The sequence below is a fragment of the Argiope bruennichi genome, chromosome 7 (genome assembly GCF_947563725.1).
Source record: "Argiope bruennichi chromosome 7, qqArgBrue1.1, whole genome shotgun sequence".
NCBI classification, from domain to species: Eukaryota; Metazoa; Arthropoda; class Arachnida; order Araneae; family Araneidae; genus Argiope; species Argiope bruennichi.
This window is the reverse complement of record NC_079157.1, coordinates 110,492,112-110,518,883: the sequence shown is the minus strand read 5'-3', so window position 1 is coordinate 110,518,883 and position 26,772 is coordinate 110,492,112. Positions and strand designations below refer to the sequence as shown.

General features: G+C 26.8%; 2 protein-coding genes across 6 annotated transcripts in view; one reads left to right on the top strand and one right to left on the bottom strand.

Moving 5' to 3' along the window:
* The window catches only part of LOC129974913 (beta-1,3-galactosyltransferase 1-like), a 12,898-nt gene extending 8,135 nt beyond the window's left edge, over nucleotides 1-4,763 (top strand). For all 3 annotated transcript variants that reach the window (XM_056087704.1, XM_056087703.1, XM_056087702.1), the window contains one exon: nucleotides 637-4,763. In XM_056087704.1, coding sequence (XP_055943679.1) covers nucleotides 637-1,214 — 578 coding nt within the window. In that variant the 3' untranslated portion in view covers nucleotides 1,215-4,763. The remainder of the gene's footprint in view (nucleotides 1-636) is intronic.
* Nucleotides 1-26,772, bottom strand: part of LOC129974912 (integrator complex subunit 12-like) — a 27,706-nt gene extending 934 nt beyond the window's left edge. Inside the window, exons 1-8 of one of the 3 annotated variants that reach the window (XM_056087700.1) lie at nucleotides 26,586-26,772; nucleotides 23,650-23,820; nucleotides 23,295-23,417; nucleotides 20,969-21,174; nucleotides 20,388-20,454; nucleotides 15,945-16,034; nucleotides 15,049-15,183; nucleotides 13,137-13,680 (exon numbers count right to left, since the gene is read on the bottom strand). In XM_056087700.1, the coding sequence (XP_055943675.1) occupies nucleotides 13,150-13,680; nucleotides 15,049-15,183; nucleotides 15,945-16,034; nucleotides 20,388-20,454; nucleotides 20,969-21,174; nucleotides 23,295-23,417; nucleotides 23,650-23,814 (1,317 nt within the window). In that variant the 5' untranslated portion in view covers nucleotides 23,815-23,820; nucleotides 26,586-26,772 and the 3' untranslated portion in view covers nucleotides 13,137-13,149. Of the gene's footprint in view, nucleotides 1-12,313; nucleotides 13,681-15,048; nucleotides 15,184-15,944; nucleotides 16,035-20,387; nucleotides 20,455-20,968; nucleotides 21,175-23,294; nucleotides 23,418-23,649; nucleotides 23,821-26,585 lie in introns of those variants that run through there. The other 2 variants (XM_056087701.1, XM_056087699.1) reach the window with 2 other exon arrangements.

The window sequence follows — 26,772 nt, the reverse complement described above, 5'->3', positions numbered from 1 at the left end:
CAAAATTACTTAAGATTAATTTCTACAACAGATGAATGATTGATTATAGACTTTTAATCAGATCAATTCTGATAGAAAAACAGTAGTGACAATTAATTGAGCACAATTGATACACATGGTACTTCGTTCGCTGATTTGCAATTTCTATATGAAGTAATTTTCCACGAGAAAATGAAATGATGTTAGCCGAATATATTGATAGTAAATCTGAGAGAAAAGATCATATGAAGCATAAAACAAATACTATATAAAATTCATTTACTACAAAATCCGCTGCACATGCTAGAAATAAAATTTTCAAAGATGTTATGATATTAGCTTGGATGTTTCAGAACTATTCTAAATCATCTCATCCCTATTTGAGGAGTTATTAGAATAGAAATTTAGAATAATACCAACGTTCTGTAAGCAAAGCTATTAAAAATAAGAATGCATAGATTCTCTTTAACATTTAACATCTAGTATGTTGTGCACATAATCCAAAGATTAATTTTATACACATTTATTATGAATTTTACTTTATGCTTATTTCTGTAAAAAAAAAGTTCATGTTTTGCAACCACTCAGTGGAGCACTTTGTAATTAAAAGCTAACAGCTAATATCTTTATGATAAAATTTCTTGTTTGTATTTAAAGGTGACTACCGCGATACGTATCGCAATCTGACGCAGAAAGTTGTTCATGGTTTGAGATGGGCATCATCGCATTGCCAATCCTCCTACACTTTGAAAACGGACGATGACTGCTTCGTCAATGTGCCTCTTCTTTTGTATTTTCTGTGGAAGCATAATCCTATAGAGTCGAATCTATACGCGGGACACGTACGTTGGTCATCTCCTGTGATACGGAATCCTAACAGCAGATGGTATGTCTCAGAAAGTGATTTTCAGGGATCTCGGTTTGTGCCTTATGTAAATGGTGCTGGATATGTTTTGAGTTTAGATGTCTTGAGGAAGTTTGTGAAATTCTCTGGCCTCATCAAGTTTTTTCCCAATGAAGATGCCTTTGTGGGAACTGTTTTAAATATGGCAGGCGTAAGACCAACTTACAGTGCAAGATTCGTTGCTCATTCTGCTGCGTGGCAAATGTGTAATTTCTTATATCTGTTTGTTGTCCATCATGTAAAACCGACACGGCAATTTGAATTCCAAAAATTTGCAAGTGAAGCGTGGGAAGAATGTTCCTTAAGTGATATGGCTCATGATTGGGTTTAAAAGCAAAACCAGTAGATGACAATATGTAGCATTAATTCTTTTGGAAGAGATCAACAATTTAATTAAGATTATCGCTAGAAACCTTTAAAAACAAAACTAATACAGAATGCAATTAATCAAAATTTCGATTTGAAAGTTGTCACGATTTTATTATTTGAGAGGTATTTCAAACAATAATTGAATTTTAGAATAAAAAAATAAATTTTGGAGCTCTTATGCAGAAATATTTTAATTCCAGAACTCAAAGTAAAAGAACATCAGAAAGTTATTCATTTCATTTAAATTGCCAAAGTCTGAATAAATAAAACCATCCGAAGAAAATATAAAAGTTAAAAATACATTAATCAAATTTAAAGAAAATGGTTCTATCTTCAGAATGGTTGTATCAATTATAATTTTATCAATTAGGAGAATCAAAAACAACAAAATTCTGTATTTAAAAATAAATCTATCAAAAATTGAAAAGATTTGAGAAAAAATTTCACACATGTTTCGAGTGCTTGTAATAATTTTTCGAGAGTGGATCAGTCATTAAGTTATTTATATTTCGGGGTATTTGTTCCTCTGTTCACAGAAGTGATGTTTTTGGAAGCATTATAATGCAAAATTTCTTTCTTGTTACAATTCCAAAGATTTTAGATGATCAAACTATAATTCGTTACATAGATGTTATTTATCACAGGCGTTCCACCCTGCAAGCTCTCGACACATTAATGGTAAAGGCTAATCTCTTACAGAAATTATCATTGGTTTAAAATTTTATTTAAAATAATTTAGGTCCTTTTGAAAAAATACAATTATTGATTTTACATTGATGTCTTATTGCATACATACTGTTTGCCCACTTCAATTATTTTTTTAATTATGATGTAATTTATACTTGTCACAATTTTATTATTGGGAGAATGGGCATAATATAAAATTATAGTAAATCCACACTCACTATAAATCTCGAAAATTAGAATTCAAATATTATGTCTAGTAAATTTTGCCTGAACTTCCATTTCAAGGTATTATAAAACTACATAAATGAAGTTGTAATACGTTTTTTTAACTAAGTCATCTATATACAGGGTGTTGTTTTTTTTAACTGACGGTACTCAGAGATCTCTGTAGCTTGAACTATCAGCCTCAAAGCCACCAAATTTTGTTCGGGGACTATTGACGAACGTGGAAGAAAGGAATCCGCGAGAAAAAAAAATTAGTTCCAAAAGTTGCTGATAGGGGAAAATGTAGCGCTTTACACTTTAAAACAGCTAAATTTTTTTTATAAAACACGGGAAAAAATGCAAAATCCCAACAGATGCAAAGTCGACACCAGAACCAGTTTTTTTTTTTTTTTTTTTTTTTTTTTTGTCGTGTGACTATTTTAAGCCAAATTTTTGCGCAGTAGCTTCTGAGGATCGACCCCTGAGCACCCAAGAGCAGAAGTCTGACTTCTAGCTCAAATGAAGATAGCACACACACACTCGCTTGCACAACCCCTTTTTACGGGGGGGAGGGGCTCATCCACACACCTCACAGAGAAAACAGAAGGAAGAGAACAACCATGCCTGAACCAGGACTCGAACCCGGAACGCCTAGATCACGGGGAAGACGCGCTACCCCTAGGCCAGGACGCCGGCAGCCAGAATTTTGAGTTATGAAAAAGAAGCGGGGCATCGAAAATATTTCAAGTATCAGTTGATTTGTAAAATGCTTCTCATTTTAGCACAGCGTGCATTACTTGTGAAGCTTTTTTATTTTAATCAATCTAATGCAGTGGCCACTCTTCGCGAATTTAAAAGTCGAAACAATTTACGTAAAGGACCTCTATCAATTAAGGCAGTTAAAGCAATGAAAGCAATGATTAAAGAATTTGAAAAAACTTGCTCTCTCGGAACTCGGTCTAGTAGAGGACGGAAACCGGTATCGGAGGATACGATCACAAATGTTACGACTACAATCGTTGAAAGAAACCAGACGAGCACTGCGGGTAATAGCACACATGGAGTTGCCCGACAACTGGATGTTACTGCTTCAACAGTATGGAAAGTTTGAAGAAAAATTCTTAAACTTTATCCATAGAAAATGAGCCTTTTGCATGAATTAAAACCTACAGATTACGATCTTCCATTAACCCTTACTTTGACATTTCTTACCAGGATGGAGGTCGATGAGGCTTGGTCTTGGACAATTCTCTAGATGATGAGCCCATTTTTATTTGAATGGGACTGTTAACACTCAGAATTCTAGAATTTGGGCATCTGGACAACCCCATGCATTTCAAGAAATCATTCTCAAAAAGTAACTGTTTGGTGTGGTTTTGCAGCAGATTTTATCATTGGACCATACTTTTTTGAGACTATTACCCAAGCAGGGCCGCAGACGTGTTCCGTAAACGCTCAAAGATATCATGACATGCTGAGTAGTTTTGTTATCTCACAACTTCAGCAAAGGCAATGCTTAGATAAAATTGCCTTTAGGTAGGATGGGGAACCACCACATATTGGTACATCCGTACATAATTGTTGCGCCATCACTTTACAGAAGAAAGAGTCATTAGTCGCTGTTTTCGTGTTGCATGGCCACCTCACTCCCCAAATCTAGCCCCATGTGACTTTTTTCTGTAGGGTTATTTGAAATCAAAGGTTTATCTTGCTGGAGTCTCGAAAATATCAGTTTTAAAGGAAAACATAACACGGACTGTTATAAACATGCCTCCTGAAATATTGCATTCAATTATAGACAGTACGGTGTACAGAATGCAATGCTTAGTCCAAGAAAACGAAGGCCATATTGAAAATAGCCGATGTCTTCTAAAGGGGAGCGATTCTACTGAATAAAAACAATAGAACAAAGAATTAAAAAAAAGTGAAATAGAATCTTTTATATTTTTTTTTATTTTTTTTAAATTTGTAACCATTTACAGAAGTTATTTTTTCGAATAAAGCATATTTGTGGGAAAATTAATTCTTTGTTATTCATTTATTTGTTTACTGTAGCCATTTAAAATTTTATCGTGCAGTTAAACATAAAATTTCGATCAAAAGCGCCACATTTCTCCAATCGGCAACTTTTTGAACTAATTTTTTTTTTTTTTTTCGCGGATTCCTTTTTCCCATGTCGTCAATAGTCCCCGTACAGAATTTGGTGGCTTTGCGGCTGATAGTTCGAGCTACAGAGGTCTCTCAGTACCGTCAGTTTAAAAAAAACCCACCCTGTATATTAATGGACGAGGATACATATAAAATAGCTGCAAGTGACAATTAATTATTACAGGACATTACTTTTATTTCTTTTCATGGTAATTATAAAAAGTATTCATTTTTACGACAAATTGTATAATTAATGTTCATTGAATTAAAATATGAGAAAAAATACTAATTAGCAAGACCCACTATTATCCAACAGCAATATTATATGTATTTGTCAAAACGTGTATCCTGAAAACATGTACAATCCAAACAATAAATTATTGCTGAAATAAAGATTCAAATAGGTAGAATTAACTTTCATTATTTAGAAACATTTTACTTAATATACAAAGTATAAGCAATATATGGAAGACATAATTTTGAATATCTTACCTTCAAATATTGATATTTGGTGCTAGAATTCTAAAACCGAGTAACATCTTACCAGAATGACAAAAACATTGTTAACACAATACGAAAACTATACTTCCAAATAAATATTTACAATAATGACAAAAAAAGAAGGTTAGTATTACTAATATTTCATTTTAATATTCAATATATTTTCGTGAAATATTAAAACAATATATTTTACCTATCTAACTGGAAAGCGTATAAAAGTTATATAAATCGGAAGCAAATTACCATTTCACAGAATTCGCGTTCACTAATATAAATCATACCTACTTCTGTGAGTATCAAAATGGAAACAGCAATCAAATGCACAAATTTTTTATAATGAAATAATCAATATTAAAAAAATATAGCTTTAAAATTGTTTTTATTTTTCTGAAAATATCTATTTCTTCCAAAATATATATTTCTGTAAATTATTCTGATAGCATAACCATGTAGAAACAATTCTTCGAAAACATCAGTTTAAAAAAATCATTATAAACAACAATCTCTAATAATACAGATCAATGCCTAGGTGACCTAAAACTATCAGGCTTGGTGCATATATACTTTGGAAGGAGGAAAGGCGTATCACGAAGTGTTTTTTCAATTTTAATTCGAATTAATTAAGTACTAAGCGAGATTTAACTTCCTAAAATATTACAGCACAAAAACAAATTTTTATATCATTTGAAAACTTTAAAAAAAAATCTTTTTAATGATATTATTTTGGCGTATATTTATTTTTCTATTTTTTTACAATTAAAAATATATTTTGAATATATTTTTCAACAATATATTTCATATTAATTTAACTAGCACGAGCAAGTTACATGTTCATGAAAAAAATTAGCTTTTATCAACATATTGCCATCATTTGACAAAAACTCAAAAGTTAAAGATTAAATTTATTCTCACAGCAAACTAAACGTAAAGAAGTATAATTTTTAACAAAAGTCTGAATAAACTGAAATATAATATTTTCTGGAAAAATAAATGCAAGAAAAAGTTTTCAGTAACTTTTTAAAATATCTATTTTATTTCTTCAAACATCTTCTAACTGTGAACTAAACCTAACAAATTCTTTCTCACTATACTGAATTTTAGGAAGAATCAGAGAAATTTTTATTGAGTAATTCTCTGAGATATTGCATAAATTATAAAAAAAATATTTTGTAGTAAAATTAGATTTAAATGTTGAACAATTCTATCTTCTGTATATATATATTTAAAAAAAAATCAATTTTTGATCCAGCAAAACCATCTTCCTATTAGTTGAAGTTTAATCACTCCTATTTCAAATTAAAGTTCAAATTTAAAGGCAGATGACAGAAAATTCAGAACGGTATAAAACTTCTACAACAGTTCGAGTTCTATGACTCAAAATTATTTTGCTAAAGAAGCCATTAAGACCTAGTTCAATAAAATATTTAAATGAAAATTTTAAAGACCATTAATTCCGGCGAATCAGTAGGTCGCCGAAAGCAGCTAGAGTGTGAACAATGTTCAAGATTTCCGGACGCAAATTATAATAAAACCTGTAGAGTACATTGCCGCTTACATTTCAAATGTGTGAACACATGAGTTATCAGAACTCATTTGCATTTCCTACAGTAAGAGATAAAAAAAAAAAAAAAAAAAGATTTGAATTTAACACATAATTAATTTTAAATGCAAGGTTATAAATAAATAAAATTCCATTAACAAAAAATTACAGTAGATTTGATACTTTCACCAAAACATCGCACCTTGATAATGCATTAGGATTGATTCGTTTGTCTTTATATTAATTTTGATAAATTATCTTTAATTATAGCAATAAAAACATGTAAACACAAAAGAAAGACATTGAATTTTGTCCTAATGCATGCGAGTATAAACACAGCAGCTAAAATAATGGAAAACCTGTGTGTGTATATATATATATATATATAATAAATTATATTCAAAAAATTAGAGAAAATAAAATTGGTATTATGAATGCATTTAAAAATGGGACGAAATAGTTTTTTATATGCTTCAAAATGTTCCAAAGATATTAAAGAAAAATAGTAACATTTCTATTAATTTTTAACTGGAAATTTAATTAAAATTTTGAAAAATATTTTCTTAGTGAGCACCTACTTAAAAAGTAATGAAATACCAATTTGGTAGCTCCAGGTCAAATGGTCTGCTATTTAGAGGATAATGAATAATTTTTACATGCTGCAATTTATGGATAGCATTTAGCCTACAATCATCATATTAAAAAAAAAGAAAACATCTTTAATAACAAGATTAAATTCTACTTACACAATACAGCTTGTCATCACCTGAAATGAGCAATGCTACAAAAAATATTTTAAGAGAAAATAATTTTAAATCAACCAGCGTTATCTCTCTGAAACTTTGGAACATACTCTTTGATAAAGATATATTTCCTAACTCGGCATACAAAACTATACACCTTAGACAAAGAGGTCAATACCAAATATTTATTTTCAGATTCTTGCATATGAACATTTTGAGTTTCAAAATATATTCAATTTCTGAAGACTATAAAATAAGATAAATATAGGGAAAAAATGATATTAAGCAAAAGTTATGTACATAAGATTCAAGCATTCATCATGTAAGTGAATCAGATTAATGATCCCCTCTTCGTAAAAGATATCATCAGTGATGTGAAGGGGGCTTTTATGTTTCTTAGAAACTTCTTAAAAGTTCTTTGAATTTTCTTTTAAGGGAAGAATATGGAACAGGAATGTCTAAACATTCCACCACCAAAGTCTTTATCACATTTCAAAAATGCCACAAGCATCTGGCATGAGATGTAATTTTATAGTAAAGACGTGTACATAAATAACAATAAGTACAAGAAATGGAATAAAATAAATAAAAAAGTTATGTTTCATCAAATTTTTTAATTAAACAACTTTTCTTCATCAATTGAAAAATGTAACAGGTAAAATAAGTTTTTTTTTATTTAATCATTTCAGACTGCATATTACAGAAAACTATTTAGATGTGTTTGACACAAAATATGTACAAAAAATTAAAAGCATAAAATATTGAATCACAAAATAAAAACACATAAACAAAATAAGACACCACAGAGAAGATAATTATTAAATAAAAGAACAACCAATAACTTACGAGTAAAGACTTGTCCTCTTAATTTTAATAAAAACATTCTGACAAAATCTTCTGTTCCTCAAAATTCTAGCCAACCATTCAGTAAAGACACATATACATGCATGAGCATACATACACAAACAAACAACAGTTCAATATTTCAAGGCAATGAGTCATGCTATAAATAATTTAATAGAAAAATAACACACAATGCAATTACAAAATTTCAGACTATAACTATTTAAATTTTATGAAGAAAAAAATTTGTACCCAGAAGAAATATGATTAGTTCTACAAAACAAGTAATGCCTGATTTTATTTTGCATTTGGTCAACAACTGTACAAATATCTTCATGGTGTGGATCCTAAATTAGGCTACAACATTCTAGATTTCAGTAAACAATAAAAGAATACAAAAGCTTTAAAGCTTCCCTGATTCATTAGAAAAACCAATGGGCTTACACTTATGAAATCCAAATTTATAAATGACTTTGAAAAATATTATTTATATTTAAGAGAAATTAAATATTAGTAACTCCTGGACCAGTAAGAATATTTTTAAAAAATCACCTCAATAAGCTGAAAGGAAAAGGTAGATTTCTGTTCATCTAATATATTATTTTTAAATTCCTTTCAGTCTTTAGATAAAGACCATTGGTAATGGTTTTTTTGAAACATTCTCATATACACTGAAATTAATTTCCCCTCCCTTTATCCCTGCATAAAATTGTGGATCTTTGAAAAGAGTGCAAATACTTCATTCACACATATATATAGTGTTCACCATCATCATGGAAAATATTTACAAATTACAGATTTTTGGCAAGAATCTAGAATTTTTGTTAAATCTATTTTTAGAACACGTGTTTTGGATGCCTTTTTATACCCTGATTCATATCAAAATTTGACATGGAACTACCATCATAGTCACAAGGCATCAAAAGAATTTCATTGACTTAAATCATTGCGTTTATGAATTATCACATTTACATACATGAGATAAAACAGACCAACAGGTGGTCAGTCGCTCATCAGATTTAATCAAAATTTGATTTGATTTCTATTTGAGATGCTAAACTTGTGCACCAAATTTTATTTACACAGCTCTTTGTGTTTTGTAGTTATTGAGTTCATTTATACTCAGGTGGACAGAAAGACTTCCACTGAACAGATTTTGCTCAACATTTGATAGAATCAACAAATTTAGTGAAAAGATTATATATGAAATTCCATTTATCTATCTCAAAATGGTTTTGCGTTATCTTTGTCACATTCAGATTGACAAACAGCCATAATGTCAAAAATATGTTTTTCAGATTCAGGATGGTCTGAAATGAAGAGTTTCATCAAAATCTTGAATTTGAATTTTGATGATTATAATGCCTTCTCTACACATTGTTTATGGTGAAATAAAAATGAAATATTACATATTGAAGCAACCACAGGTAATTGTTTATATTGATATCGAATAATTTAGTATTTATGAAAAAAGAAATAATATCAAAGTATGAATATTATAAAAATAATATGCATATATACGCTTGTTACAAAATTTGTATAATCGAAAAGTTTTAAAGTTTCTAACAAGTTTGTATTAGTCAGCAAGAACTGAAAGTTTATCTCTGCGTTTTAAACATATCTGAAGCAATTAAGTATTGTTTGCAAATATTCTTTTTTACATTAAAAGCAAACAATAACATTTTATGATAGAAATTACGAATTTATCGTTTGATTTTACATTTATAATGGCAGAAAATCGCCTGCTTTTCTTAATTAATACTGGAATTAAAATCTTATCATTTGCATATTTAAATATTTTTCAATTATAAGTATTAATTGGTGTAAAAGGATTTTTTAAAAATATTTTTCGGAACTATTGGCAAACTTCAGACTTGAAAACTTGAAAGAAGTAAGAGGTAAGGATTTATAGCAACAAAGGCTGTTATCCTAGTTGTAGAAAGCAAGAAATTTCATCTACAAACACAAGAACTTTAGACTTAAACATATGACATTGATGACCATAGTCAAAAGACTAACATGATGCCGATGTGTTTTTGTCAATTATTCATTATTAGTCAGTTAGTAAAAGTATCCATACTTAGATGAAAGCCATAATAGTATTTTGTCATTGGAATATTTTTTAATACAGTATATTCTCTGTAACACGGCAGATATCAAACCGAAGAATCATCAAGTTAACAAAAGATCTGGAATAAAGAGATTCATTTAATATATATATATAAACATGCAGCTTCTGGAAATTTTTAAGCAGATCGTTTTTATATAATGTTACAATTACACCTTCTTTATTTTTATTTAATTAGTTTTACTCCAGCTTTTAATCTTTACTCCATATACATTAAAAAAATTTCAAACAGAAATAAAAGAAAAGTAAAAATTTTAATTAATTGTTTTAAAACTGGCAACATAAACTGTTGACGTTCAAAACAGTAAAAATTAGTGCTTGAAAATCACATTTTAGCCCTGAATTTCACAGCAATTGCAGTTACTGAAAAATTTCAATTACAAAAGTTGTTCGTCTTAATAAGGTGCTAATTTGATTTATTTTTCTATCTTCAAAATTAAGAAAGTTAAAGCAAAATGAAAATTAGAATCTCTCACAATTTCTACCCCATTCAAGCAAGATGGCTCATCTATAAACTCATCTGAGGTTTTTACATTTCTTGCAAGATATTCTAAGCTAGTTAAAACCCAAACAAAATTACTCTTGTTACCTTGTTCACAAAGTAACATAGCAAAGCATTATATGTCTATATTATATGCATATATATACTTTTGAATGAAGAGTGATTTTAAGTTCTAGGAATCATGACTGTTAAGAACTACAGAAAATTTCCTAGAGTCTTGTCACAAAAACAATTAATGCTAAAAGCAATAAGCTGTGACAGGTAGAAAACAAATGCAAAATGCAGCTACAACTGGAATATAAAGGAAGCTATCCAAAACAGAAAAACATAAATTATGTAAAACAAATGACTTTGTGCATTAACAAATAGGAATAAAAATGAATCCTGCTGGAAAATTTTATCATGAGTCAGTATCAGGTAAGATTTCAAACCAAAGACCTATTTTACATTAGGGACCTGATTTTCATTCAAAAACTCACTTTTTCAGACATAAAAAAAATATCAAGAACTTAAGGTTTTAAAAATACAAAAATATAAATGCAGAAAAATGCTATTAATAACAAAATTCAAAAAGCAAAACTTGATAAACAAGAATTAAAACACAAATACAATAAAATATTATAAATTTATAATTACAAACAGCAAATCTACACAAACAAGCTAAAATTACAAATCCTCAAAAAAAGATTTATAGAATAACTAAATGGAAAATATATAGCATATACTTGAACACAAATGAAAAACTAGTATTTAAAATTGCTATGTATGAGAGAAAACACCTCAATACTTGATCAAAGGGGTCCTCACACAAATTTATCTTCGAGCCATCTTTTGAGTTACAATAAACTCAAAAAAAAAAAAGCCAAAGCCAAAGAAAAATTTTAAAAACATACTCTAAGTAATGAAAATACTGAAAAATGTTCTCTTATTAAACCTTCTACATTACAATAATTTTTTTGAAAATTCATTAATATATACGTTTTTGTTTGTGGGCTCAATATAAAAAAATTGATTACATTTTTTAAAAAATACTGAAAAATTGCAAGAAAATTACATTTTTAAAAATTTTAGAATTCAAATTTGAATGGAAATTAATTATTCTATAAATCTGAAAGTAAGTCATCCTCTTTTATTGTAAATTCCTACCAAAGTTTTCCCATTAGTAATCTATTTTAATTTATATACAAGTTCTGCTCCAATAGCTTTCATTGGTCCAATTTAAATTTTTTTAGATAAAAATTAATTATAAAATCTAAATTATCTACATTGAACAAAAATCATCAATATATCTAAATCTATTTATTAAATTATTTTATACCCCAGAAATGTAAGAAAAATTAATCAAAGCATAAAAAAAATGCTTGGTAAAAACCCCAGAAATGCAAGAAAAATTAATCAAAGCATAAAAAAAGCTTGGTAAAAAAAAAGCTCCCATTGGTATTTCATTTCCTTGATATGTTTATAAAGACTAATCTTAAAAAAAATAATTTTTAAAAATATTAAATATATATTAAATAATAATATACTTATCTAAATATTTGATACATATCATAATACAAATTTCTATTAATTTTTTTAGTTGGTAAATTAGTATACAAACTTTATAACTCAATAGCTTGAAGTTCATTAACATTATTCTTATTTATAAATTCCAAAATTTCCTTGCTGCTATTATCTACAAAGTTATTCTAATTTTCAATAATTTATGGAATTGAAAAAAAAAAAAAAAAAAAATGCTACCACATGTATTAACAGTAATTACCAGAGCAGCATGTCATTATTTATTTTTATTTTTTTACTGGAATTAAACTGTTAGGAATAAACATGAAAAATGTTTTAAAGTCTTTATTTTAATATTTTTTGAAAAAGTCTGCATTCTATTGTCCAATTCCTTTTTTTCCCTATTATTTAAAATATAGGCTATATTAGAATTATAATTATCAACTAATTATTCCTAATAACAATATTTACAGATTAACACTGAACTTATTTACTACTTTATTTACAACTATAATAATAAAACTTTTTTTAATTTTTATTTCTTTCATTAATAAATTGTTAATAAAGATATCTCTTTCCTAAAATCTACGCTTATTACGAGTTATTCCTACTCTTAATCTTTTTCTGGTCCTATTAAAATTAATTATCCATTAATTATTAAAATACTTCAAATTAATTTTAAAAATAAGAATGGTAATGATGCCAATATGAATCACTGCACTGCATAGAGTTAAAACTAGAAACAGTTGGGGGAGAAAAAATCATTTATAATTATTTGTAAATGTATCTTAAATTGGGAACCCTACTGGCAAATCCATATTGGCAATTCACTTTATCAATATGGATTTTCTGGATACTATTTTTTTCTTTATAGCTATATATTTAAATAAATAAACCCATCAATATCAAGTTTTTAAAGCTTTTTTTTATTATTTTATTGCTTACATACAAATGAAAAGATCATTTTTCAACCAATTTTAAAGCTTGGTATGCATTTTTTTTCCACAGCAATTTACTGTTTTTTCCACATATAGAATGTTCTATATATTTTATTAACTAGAAATCACAATAAAATAATAATAACAAACCTTTTCTTTATTACTATTTATTGGATAATCTACGCCTCTCTTGCATTTTGGATGCTTTCTTCTTCATGATTTGCAATCTCTTATCAGCACTCATGAGAGGGCTGCAACTTGGAACTTTGTGACCACTGTTCCCATTACCCGATGGTGCAGAAGATGTACTTCTGTTTGCAGTTGCAGCAACTGCTGCACTCAAGAGACCTAGCCCCTTAGTTGCAGCAGTAGATGTTGAAGCTTTCTGACTGGTGGAAGCAGTGGTAGACTGCGATGTGGTGGATGATGATTGAAAAGTATTAGATGGAGTTGGTTTAGTCAAAAGGTTTGATGAACTACTAAAGGAGGATGTTTTTGAAGTAGTTGCTGTTGAAAAAGGAACATGGGACTTCTGGCTTATTCCAGCTGTGGTGGCTTTTGTTCCACGGGTAGCTGTAGCTAGGGAAGTTGTTGAGGATGATGATACAGTTCTGCCACCAAAATTTGCAGCTAACCCTGCCAAGCCTATAGGTTTATTTGCTGTTGTCTGATTATTTCCTTGAGATATAGTAGTCTGCATAAAAAAAAGTATTCGATTCATTTCCAAATATATATATATGAAAATGATTTGCTAATTTGCAAAGTTTATTCACATATAAAACAGAAGAAAAATATGCTGGCATTTATAATAAAAATGAAATTATTTATTAAAACAATCAGAGCATTAAACTTTATCAAATCCAATTTTATTTTGATAAAAAATTAGGGTCAAGCATTATTACATAATAAACACTTAATTACAAGAATAAAATGAAATCAAAATCCTTAAAGGAAATAAATTTTTTAACATGCACTATTTTAACAAATTATTTTTCTTAAATGTTGTAAAAAATTGAATTTATTCAACCAACATTATAATTAACTGTAAAATAAATACCACATGGTTCATAAATTTAAAATGAAATTTTAAAAGTTAAATTATTTGTAATTTTTTTATAAGAAGGCTGCTTATTCAATTCCAGAAAAATCATTTTAATTTACAAATTTTAAAAAACACATGAATTATCAAATCTTTAGAATATACAATTAAAAAATTCTTCAATAATAAAGAAGTCAGCATTCATTTAATTAATATTTGAAATTATTAGCAATATTGCCAACAGAAACTTGAAGAAAAAAGTAATCATCATTTGACTTACTACTGTATCCTGATACAAACTTTAAATTTTAAAATAAATTTATATTATATATCTGAGATTACATCTTTATAAAGCTGTAAAAACAAAACATTCAATAAATAGAATGAAAATGAATCATGCGCATGCCTTATTTACAGATTATATCTTAAAACAAAAAAAATTCTGGATATAGTTAGGATAATACTCGGTGAGTTCAATAAAAGGACTGAAATATCAGAAGCCCATAATGTTCTAAATATTTTAAGCAATAATATTTGCATGAGAAAAAATACTTTCCTGCATTTGTTTTTTTCTTGTTGTTGCATCAAGATTTCAATTCAATTCAATCATGGTTCATTTTACATAGAGTTTACATATCCAGCATAAATAAGAATTTTAATATAAACTTTACTAATTCTGACCACAAACAGAACAATAACAAATAAATATAAAATACAAACAAACACAATCCATTAAAAAAATTTTTAAAATAGCTGGAACATTTACAAAGTATTTACAATTTGAATACTACTGTTCCTTTTAAATGATACCATTTACTTCAAATACTTGCATGTATATTTCTTTCCTGCTTTCTGTTTAGTTTGTTTTTATTTTCAATATAATCTTACTATTAAAAAGATAGCTTTTTTTCATATAAAATAATAAGAATTTAATTATTTGCTAGAATAAAAAGAGGCCAATCAATTTTTAATAACAAGCTTCCTGCACAAAAGAGCAACAATTAATTAAAAAATTAGCCTTACCTTCAATTCTGCTCTTTTAAAAGGCAATATTGCAGCAGGCGGAGAACCTTCTGATCGAGTACCTTTTGTTTGAGATATTGTTTCTTTGGAAGACATTGACATTCCGGATTTAGTAGTCTTTTGGGTCTTAGTGGCCTGATATAAAATAAATAAAGCAAACTGTATGAGATATAATTGAAAAATATTTCAATAAAACAAAATTGATTATAAATGAAAAGTTTCATTATAGTGGATTTTGTTACTTAGATTACTTTTGAACCCTAGATATATATGTCAAATTATACAATATTAAATATTTTTGAACAAAATTTGTCAAACATGCTTCATAGAAGCTAGATTTATTAACTATTGTATTAATATGTTGAATACACCTACAAATAAGACAATACAAAGGTTGTAATTTGGAAACTACTGTAAGTAACATTTAACTATAAAAGCATTTATTAATAACAGCTATCTTAAATTTACTTTGATACAAAACCTCCAGGTGAATAGCAGCAAAACCTCTGCGCATGAAAACTATGAATTATTGAACTTTAATAAATGAAAATTAGCATATATTGCAACATTGCTATGGATATAGGACAATCAAGAACAATCTTGAATGATTTAAAAACAATTTAGAAAATTTTTAAATAACATTAAATAAAACTCCAAAGTGAATCCTTAAAGTTATCAATATCAATTTAGAAAAAATCCAATTATTTGATTCTTTTGCAAATCATTTTGTCCATAACATAAAATCTTTTATTTAATGAATTTCTTCAATTAACAAATGAAAAAAAACCATCCACATGCTTTTTTTTAAAAAAAATGTATTCATGAAGCAGTGAAACAAGTGGGAAAAAAATGCAAATACAATAATTTTATAATAAATACATACAATAAATACATACCATTTTCTTCATATTCTTCACACACTTAGCACAGTACCATACCCTCCTTGGATCATTATAATCATCTGTTGCGGGGGGTTTATGGCATTCCTATGAGACAAAAGAAAAGTTTATAATCGAAAACAAGAAAAAAATTAATCAAAGATAAAATCTTTGCAGACCAAGTTGAAGTTTTGTGTTGGAAGTTATAATGAGATATTTAGTGAAATTTTCATTAAACTAAACAATATAAATTTTTTTTTAAACATCGTGAAACATTATGTAAAAGAAATTTATAAAAAATAATAAAAATTAAGATATTTTTTAAAAAGTAAAAGTTTGTACTGTCTTTACATTACAATGAGTGCAATTTAATTAAAAAGTATAGTCATGCAAGAATAGTAAATACAAATAATATATTTTTATATTAATTATTTCAGATAACTAATGCACAATAAATAGTAAAGTCTCAACAAGAAATATATACACCCATTTCTGTTTACAAGTAATTAGAAAAGTGGGGGAGGGGAGGAAGATTTTGGTTTTCATGGTGATCCATAATACTTAACTATTGTTCTATTTGACAAAGAAAATTTTAAAAAGCAAGATCAATACAGAGTATTTGGAAAATAATGTCAAGAATGCACATGAGTTTCTTTCTTCATTAATAAAAATAATTTACAATCTATAAGTTAACCAAGAGGAATCGATAAATATATACTATTTTATTCCTGCAACATGAGTTATGGAATTAAATTTTCAATTTTAATTCCCAAAAAAATTTTAAATATAGATATTATATATATGCATAATCATGGAAAAATAGAAATGATTTGTGAATTCACTTATTCAAAGTATTATTAATAGATATTTAATTGCCACAAAAATTAGAGATGAAAGAGCACAAGTTTACAGATTCTGTTAGTATTAATGTTTAATGCAGATTTTATGACTTTCTAGAAAAATTGGAATAGATTCAAAACTCTGATACCAATAAATATGATAAATTTACTATGACATAAAGAATCTAAACAATTTAAGATTATATCAAGTAAATAAATTTAACTAAATGATAATTTTATTGATATTCTGGCTTGGAGAAAAAAATGAATTAACGTTGATTGAAAGAATTAAAATACAAATTTACATTAGTACCAAGGATACAAATGCTATTTTTGTGTTAGCTTCAAAAAATTTATTTCAATCTCTAATAGAATTACACACATAAATATAGATATCAAAACATCAATATTAATTTTCTTCTCCCATCCTTAGTTATATATCAAAGGATGCATTCTTTTTAATTAAAAAACTTACAAAGTCCAAGATTTGACTTTTCTTTCTCCCTCAGTTTCTTTTGCAGGAGAACATCCTTGATAGAAAAATCAAAACACACTGATGATTCATGTTAATAATATAATCCAAATAATTAGGTTTTTTTCCTGGTTTGATCAAATATCATGCAAGGCATTAACGATTTTACAACATTGTTTTAAAAACAAATTGGCATTCAGAAATTAAGAATTAATGTATAAAAATCGATAATATTATCTTGAATCATTTATATTCTAAAATGTGGGTACCTAATAATAAACTATCATATGATGTGCCAGTTACATTTATTTTTTGACTAAATACACCAAATGGCCATTAATATCAATTTGCACATTTATTATTATTGATCATGATAAGACTTTAATCAAATATATAGCATATTTAATCAAAAATGCAAACAGTGAAGAAGCATTGTTTGGTAATAAGTGAGCAAAAATATGGCAGAATTGTTGTATTATAAAATTTAGTATATGACGGCATACCACTAATTTTGCCCAATAAATATAGTTAACCTTGATAAATGATCAAACCGACAGATACAGTGATTGTAACAGTTTAAACATAATTATGAAGGAGTAATTTTTTTCAGCTTTAGCAGAAAATTTCCAAATTGATAAGAAATAGTTTAACTCAAGAAAAATATAAACACAAAAATAGAATTATTGTAATGAAATTAAAAAAGGAATAGAATAAACTGAATACAATAACATATATATATTTCTATATCTATATCTATCAAACAGATACTATTATTTAAATATCAATAAAAAAGTAAATATAAAAATTTCTTTCAAATATAAATTGATAACAGTTAATTATAATTCAGAACTATGAACAACATTAGCTCAATAAAACAACTACTAATATTTATGATATACTTTTAATAATATTTAATCATAAGCATAATGAAAGGTGGAAAGAGTTATATCACTGTCTTTCAAACCATGAATATTTTTTAAATGATACTGAATACCATAAAAAATCATAGAGTTTCTGAATTGGGGGATATACTGTGGTGGAAAGGGAAGAACAAAGTGTTTGTCTTTGAATTTTAACTGACTAAGATTTGCTCAGTAAAAATAATCAGATTTCTCCTGTTTAAAATATTTTTAAATTTAAATTCAATTTTAATTTACAGAGCATAATATTTATTGTTGATGCAATTAGTTTTTCTTTAAATTTGAAATCTGACCATTAATGGCCATATGTATTTTAATTTCATTTTATGAGTACTAAATATTTAAAAATGGAATTTTTTTATTTATTTCTTTACAACATGTGGAAAATATATTACTAATAAAATAATAATAGGTTATAACACACTTTTTAATCATATGTGCAATTATCACATTAATTTCACAATGAAATTCAAAGTACAATTTAATTAAGCATCTATTCTCAGAAATTTATGATTTTTTTCCGATAAAATGTTAGAAAATATTTTAAAATTCTCTTGCATTACATGATAAGTACATTTACCAATGAATATTTAGATATTTTTATTCTTAATACTCGGTAGCAAGTATGCACCAATAGTTTAGCTAGAATAATCAATGCTCTTTACCATACTTAATTTTACATTTTATTTGGCAAATTAGCAAAATTGTGATGTGTTTCTTTATATATAATTCATCGCATCAAATTAAAAAATTTTGAAGATGTTTCAGAATTCTGTCTTATAAAGGGTTAAACTGACTGCATTCTATCTTAAAAAGAGTTGACAAAAATTTTTGATAACTTTTGAAATATGCTAGTAATCAAATAAAAGCATATTCAAGAGTTAATTCAAAGGGTTTTTGCTAAATTCGGATATTTTAAATTCATTATAAATAACAGATGGAATGATGTAAAAAGATTTTATTGATAGTTCATACATTTCTGTAATAATGTTTAAATTCAACCTTTAACATTATTCCAGAAATGTTAATAACAAATACTGATACATCAAGCACCTGTATTTATAAAGGTTTAATGAGCCCATTTTACATGTATTTCATTTATTTTTTAGAATATGAAAAATTTGTAGCAAAAAAGTAAATAAAAACACATGGAAATAAAAGAATGCTTATAAATTAAAATACAAATCTGGATTTAAATAGTTACTGTGTTGATGTGTTTACCTGATATCAGTAATGATTTTATCTTAAAGCCTTATTTACTACAATAATATGACAAATACGATTATAAATTCAAAAATATTAAAATATACAAAGCAAGATTTAGCAATTAAAACAATTTAAATAAAGTAAAAAATTTTAAAAGATCCATTTAAATAATAAATGAAATAAATTTGAAGTCTGTTCAAAATTTAAATAAATCATGAATTAGTTAATAGAAGAAAATTAAGACTAAATATGTAGAAAAATATAGTAAATTTTGTAAAGAACATAATATAGAATTTAAAAACAAAAGTTGAATTATATCAATACATAAATAGCACAAAACGTTATAGTATAGTAATCCATATAACTATAAATTTATAAAAATACTAAATTACAATATAGCACTAATATTACAAAGTGCAAATTAAGAATATAAAAGGAAGCTTCAGTTATTGAAAATATTAATTCCTCTTTAACTAAACTTTTAATTTATCAAATGCTTCAATTTATTTATTACACTTCTAAATATTTTCAATTAAATTCAGCACTCAAAATTGTAAATATCTGTGATTTTTTTATTTATTTTTTTTACTAAACAACAGTAGTTGTCAATCAAAAATATTGGCACCAAAGCTAATGTTAAAGCGATATTAACAAAATTTCTACAAATGTATCAAATAAACCAATTTAGGCTATGAATTCCACATTTTCAGTAAAAGATCTTGCCACTTGATGAATTTGGCATCCATTTTGACTTAATAATAACAGAAAAATAAAATTCTAATTGATTCAGCTTTTAAAATTTATTAGTAATCAAGTTCCAATGCTAATAAATATTTCATGTTCATTAATTATACTGTCATACTTCAAACATAAAACTAATACCTATAATAATAACAAATTAAAGAAATATACTCATAAAAGACAGCAATTAACATGAATTATAATTTTATCAGTAAAATGGTAAGTTAAAATCAATTATACAAAATAAATAAAACAAAGATTAGAACACTTAAAATAAAATTACTTGATGGTAAAGGTTGTGGCATTCCTGACATTCAATTAATTGGTTGCCTTGAGTGACATCAAGTGACCTGAAAGTGGAAATCAAAATCAAAAGTGAATTTCACGAAATAAAATAAAAGAGATAAGATAAATCCATTATTTATACACTTTATTTTCTTAATAATTTAACAATATAAAAATAATTTAAGTGCTTAATCTTCATTTTATTAAAAAACACTACACTAGAATTGTAATTAAATGTTTAAATTTAATTTATATTTTCAATACCCCCCCCCCCTCAGGAAATGGAGGTATATTCTTATTGATTTCATTGATACAGATTCCAAAAGATTAAACACCTTCCAAATTGCAATAACAAATTCCATACAGCTGGCTGAAATATAATCTCTACACCCTACATTCTTAAAAAAAAATATGAAAAACCATCATATAAATTTAATATTCTTTATAGAAAACAGCTTCAGTTTCTTTTCTTTGTTTGATCCAAAAAATAACTCCACAGTTCTTTATTCATGATAATGCAAGAAGGGTTCTAAACATATTACTTCATAATTCAGAGTAATTACAATTGAGCATACTTACTTGCAAATTACACATGCAAGACCCATTTCCATGGCAAAATCATCTGCATCAGCATTCTCTTCACTGCTGTCAGATTCTTCATCCTTTTTAATGACATACTGGTCTAAGGTTGGAAGATCAGGAGGACTAGAAGGGTAATATGAGTACACTTGAGGTGGTTCTAATTTAGGAATTTTAGCTTCCACTTCTATACTCTCCTGCTTCATCTGCAACCAAACATGTTTTTTTTTTCTTTTTAAATCTTTTATCAAATGAAATCAAGGTCATTATTTCAATATAAAAAGTGACATCAACAAGTAAAAATATTCATCAAAATCAGGTTTCAGCTCAATCATAAAAAGCTCAAACCAAAATCACAGAAAAGAATAACAAAGTGACTCCATCAATATAATAAATGCATGCTAAATGAGTTTCTAAGTATTTTAAAAATATATAAACAGCTTTATTAAGTGAAACTCATTTAAATACAAAGTTGCAATAGGAGCATTCTAATTACATATTTTTAAAATTAAATTCTGCTTAAATTTAGCAATTATTTTAAATTATGCAAATTATCACATTTAGTACTATATAACTTAACTCTGCTGAATTCCTTAGTATCAGAATGGATGAAATGCCAAAGGTAAATGAACTGACTGAGAAGGTTTAAATTGTCTACTCCTTTAATTAGTAGTAAGAAAAGGGACATAACAAAATGACTACAAACCAATATAGAATTTCTTGAATTGTGGACCTAATCCCAATTAAGTTCCTCATACAAAATCTTAGAAGTTATAAAATTTATCATAGTCATTGTTTCATTCAAATTTTCAAAATTTCTTTAGTAAACCAAGGGAAAAATATCTATCCAGATTTTAAATATTTCATTACAATTACTCATACTAAACTAATTTAATCTTTAACTAGGAATAATTTTCTTTATTATTAGTCAATGCTTTATTGATCCATTTTATTACTTCATTTAATTGCACATAAAGGACATAAAAAAAACCTCTTGCAATGTATATTTTATGATATCATGAAAGTATTTAGTACAAGAAAAAGTGTAAGAAACTGGCTCAATGCATTAAAAAAAACAATAATCGCAATCTTAATATATATAAATTATGTGTCATGTTATTTGTCCGCGATGGACTCCTAAACTACTTAACCAATTTTAATCAAATTTGCACACCATGTGCAGTTTGATCTAACTTAAAAGATAGGATAGCCCTTTTTTTGAATTTTTAATTAGAATTTGAATATTAATTAAAAACTAACTTTTCTGCCAAAAAAATCTTTTCATTTTCCCCACCGCCAAATGAGTACGGCTTCAGTTTTTTCCCCCAACAGTCATGAGGCTATGCTTAAGATTTTTCGGCTGATTATTTGAAACGATTCTATTTATTTTCTTAATGTTTGATGCATTTAAAATTAAACATTGTTAATTAATCGATCTTTCAGATTCATTCTTAAATACTTTTGAATTAAAATAAAACAGAATAAAGGAAACTAAAAATTTCTAATATGCATAGCGTTATCCTAACTGGCGTAGAAAAACTTGCGCATTTGCGTTAATGTAACTGGCGTTGAAAATTCACGCATGTGCATTGTGTTCTGATTGTTGACATGACAACCATTATCAACGAATGATTTAAATTATTTTTAGGTTAGTTGCATGTTTTTGTAATTAAATTGCATTTATGTTAGTTATATATTTTTTGTAAACGCTTATAGTTTTAAGTACATCGTTTTTTAGTTTTTTTTAACCTGTTTTCAACCGATTATTTTAAACGATTCATTTTATTTTTTTAGTGTTTGATGCATTTAAAATTAAACATTGTTAATTAATCATTCTGGTCATAATGAATCTGAGAATATTTTGTTGACAAATTCTTGAAATATTACATAAATTAGGAAAGATATTCTTTAGTGCCCATAAAGTTTAAACGCTCAGTGACTGTTTTCAGTAATCATATCACAAAAAAATACTTTGTTTCAGTAAAAAATATTATTATATTAATTGCAGATTAATCCTTTCCACTTTAATTTATAGTATAAATTCTACGGGAACTAACAGAAAATTAGAGAGATACATATTATGTTATGACTGAAGGCGTTTATAATATTATGAGAGAATTATATGACTATCAAAATTTGAAGTTTTAAAATATTTTGATGAAGGAGCTATTAAAGTAGGAATTGCATAAAATATTTAATTATTAAAATTTTAACGAACATTAAGATTGGCGAACCGGTTGGTACCCAAAGGCGGCTAGTAAAGAATAAATATCAAAAATTAGGATTAAATAAGGGAGGGATCAAGATCACACTAAAGAACTTATACCTTTTCAAGTTGCCTCTTTTCAGCTTTCCTTTCTCTACTTTCTTCTGATGAGTATTTTGAACTAAAATTAGATGATTCGGAAACTTCCCTGGATGTTTTCTTAATATGAAGCTTGCTATCTTCCTGTAAAATATGTAGATTCTAATCAACAAAAAAGTTCATTTGTTATTGCAAAAGAAAAATTTCAAAAAGATCATTATATAGATGAATATTCTATTTTGCTCATAATTTATGATTAATTTACATAATAGTTAAGTTCCAATATAAATAATTGCATTCTAAGTATGACAATAGAAATGAATGAAATAAAAAATGAATGAAATAAAATGAATGAAATCAAATTTAAATGACATACTACTTTAATTGAAGTGTAGATTCTATCTTTAGAATGTCCAGATTGTTTTGTCTGTGCAATTACTTCATCTAACAACTGTTTCAGTTGTTCAGTTGAATCTTTATTTTTTGAATGAAGTAATCGCAAGCCTTTCACAAATAGAGGGTCAAGATCTGTTGAAGCCATTGGTACCTGAAAGTAAAATTCAAAAAATCAAAATGTATTTGAATTTTTTTATAATACACCTTATGATGAAAGCAAAGTAAATTGAATCAAGTTAATTATGCAGATAAGAAAGTAGTAAAGAGTTGTTTTTTTTTTCAGTTAAAAAAATATTAACTCGAAATAACGGATCAGTTAGTACAACTTTTGCATAACTTTTCCTTCACTGATGCTCAAATTAACTATCTTAATCTGAGCAAAGTGATATTAATTGATATTGTACAAATTTACAATTATAAATGTAAGAAATAATGATGTGAAAATGCTCCTAAGGTTGCATGCTTTGATCAATCAAATATAAGAGAAAGAATATGAATTAAAAAAAGAAACAGAAGTGCCCATAAAGAAGTGTCCATCAAGCTTAACTTTAAACTCACCCTTTAGGGTGAATTTTACATTTACAGAAATGAAAAAGCACAGCTTTACTTTTAATTCTTTTTATCTTAAAATTTTTTTGTATGCTTAATATCAAATAAAAATTGGAAAAACTAATGAATATGGTAAAGATTTCTTACCAATATTAGCCAAACTCTAAAATACTAGCCAAATATCAACTAAAGCTTACAGTTAGATTACCATATTTGGTGAGCTACGATTCTTAAAGATTGTAGTTAGACATTCTTATTGTATTTTCAATTAGGCTGTTTTTAATGTACAAAATATAATCAAACATGTGTCATAAATTATATATCATGCACTGTTATTAATAATCAAAGTCAATTTTAATCATTCCTACTTATTATATACAACAATCTAGAATTTGCTTAAGAAATATTAACTGTTGAAAAGAAATCATAGATACACTTAGATATATAAATGACAAATTTTATAATAAGAACTATAAATTAAGTGATTTTTATAATGGGAACCATAAATTAGAAATAGGAGACAAGAGATGTTCAAGTTAATGTTCTTTTTTTTATGACAATGACCTTTTTTTTTAAAACTGTGTTTTCAGAATAAACACACAATCCTGAAAATACTGGACGTTATTAAATTTTTATAGCTGAAATACACTTATAATTTATTTATTTAGCCCATACTAGGATTTGAATTTGATATGCTTTTCTTGGAGATTCAGCTAAATAGTGAGAGAGAATCATCAAAATGGATTATATTACAAGAGGAAGAAGATAAATAAGAAATAATGTTCTAACAATAAAATAAATTGTTTGAACAAGAATAGTTCTTTGTTTTAACCCTTAACTGGGACGTGCTTTCTGCGAGACTGCTAGCGATGGATTTTCTATCACCCCTATTTTATTTTCAGCTCAATTGAATGGATTGACCCTGTAGCTTCCTGTTTTGTGACCTTCAATACCCATGCACTTTTTCAACTGATTTCAGCAGATGCCTTTTAAAATAATTCAGTTATTTCTTCGAGCACATTCTCTAAGACCACATCTCCCTGTTAGTGTCCCAGTGATAAACAAGGCTTAGCAGTTGGCGCTAAAACTTGGGGCCCAAAATATCATACAGTTTACTGATCCTATTATGAAGCAGTGCTCCAGACACTTTTAAGTGAAGCAGAAAGTGATTTTAGTGATAAGGATAATTGTACAGAAGAGTTTTTCGATGAAATTTCACATTGAACTGATTTTGATATGTATGTTAAAACAATCAATTTTTCTAGTGATAATGTATTTTGAAAAATTTATAAAATATAATAATATACCAAGAGATATATATGCAGAATTTATAGGTTGATTTTTATGCTAGTTCTTAACCTTATGTTTAAAATGCCCTAGATAACAGTGCTATAAAAGTCGCGCAAGCCGATAAAAAAAGGGCCAATTTTACATATTGTCATTTTTTTTTTATTTTTCATATAATTGTTGAATTTTACATTATATTGTCTTCTATATACCTTCATATACTGTAAAAATAAATGATTTAAAAAGTAAAAAGTAATATGCTTTTTCAAGAATATTATTTTTATAACTTGTAATTTGAGAAGAAAATGTATGTTCCAACACATTTACTTTTTTCAATGACAATATATTTTGAAAAAATTCGAAAACATATCTATGTATCAAGAAAAATATTTTCAAAATATATTGGCAGTATTTCATACTAATACATTCATTAGAAAATTCAATTTGAGTCTAAATGAGATGTGGTCGCATAGACCGCACCTCCCCAGTTAAGTCCTAAAATTTCACCTCCCAAGTGAAGGGTTAATATCAAGTAAAGTGGTAAATAATTTTCAAATTATCGGTTCTTCATTCCAAATGAACACGAAGAGTACAGAAGTTTACAGATAATTTATAATGATATTTTGTTACACTAGGTTTATTTACAAATTACTAGCATGTGAATCAAGATCAAGTATATTCAAACACAACATACTGGTTTCAATTTTTAAAAATCAGAAACCTTTGTTTCATAGAAAAATGGGGACAAAAATAAACCTGAAGAATCAAATGAAGCTCATTTAATAAATTAACCCCTACATATATATTTTAGAAGGAAAAAAATCCAACAAAAATTCTAATTAATACCAGATTTCCAGAAAATGGAAAAAGTATATATCATTTAAATTTGGAAAAAAATCAATAAATAAATAGACTAGAAAGAAAATTGCCACATATCTTCAACAGAAATAAAATGGAGAAAAATGAAAAAGCACGCAAAACTTAGCAAACGATTATTTATGCAATACTTGTTCTTTTAAATTATTTTGACAAATTATTTTTTTAAAAAAATTACCCGGCAAATTTATTATTTATACTTACGATATAAGCAAAGGATTCTTCAAAAATAATAACAGCTAATTCGTAGAGTAATTTCAACAAATCTTTAATATTTCAAGAAACTAACTTATTCTTATGAATAGTCAGTGACAAATAATACAGGTACAACACCTGAAACTGATATGTTTAGCCGCTCCGAAAGTCACTCCACAACTAATCAAAAATAAAT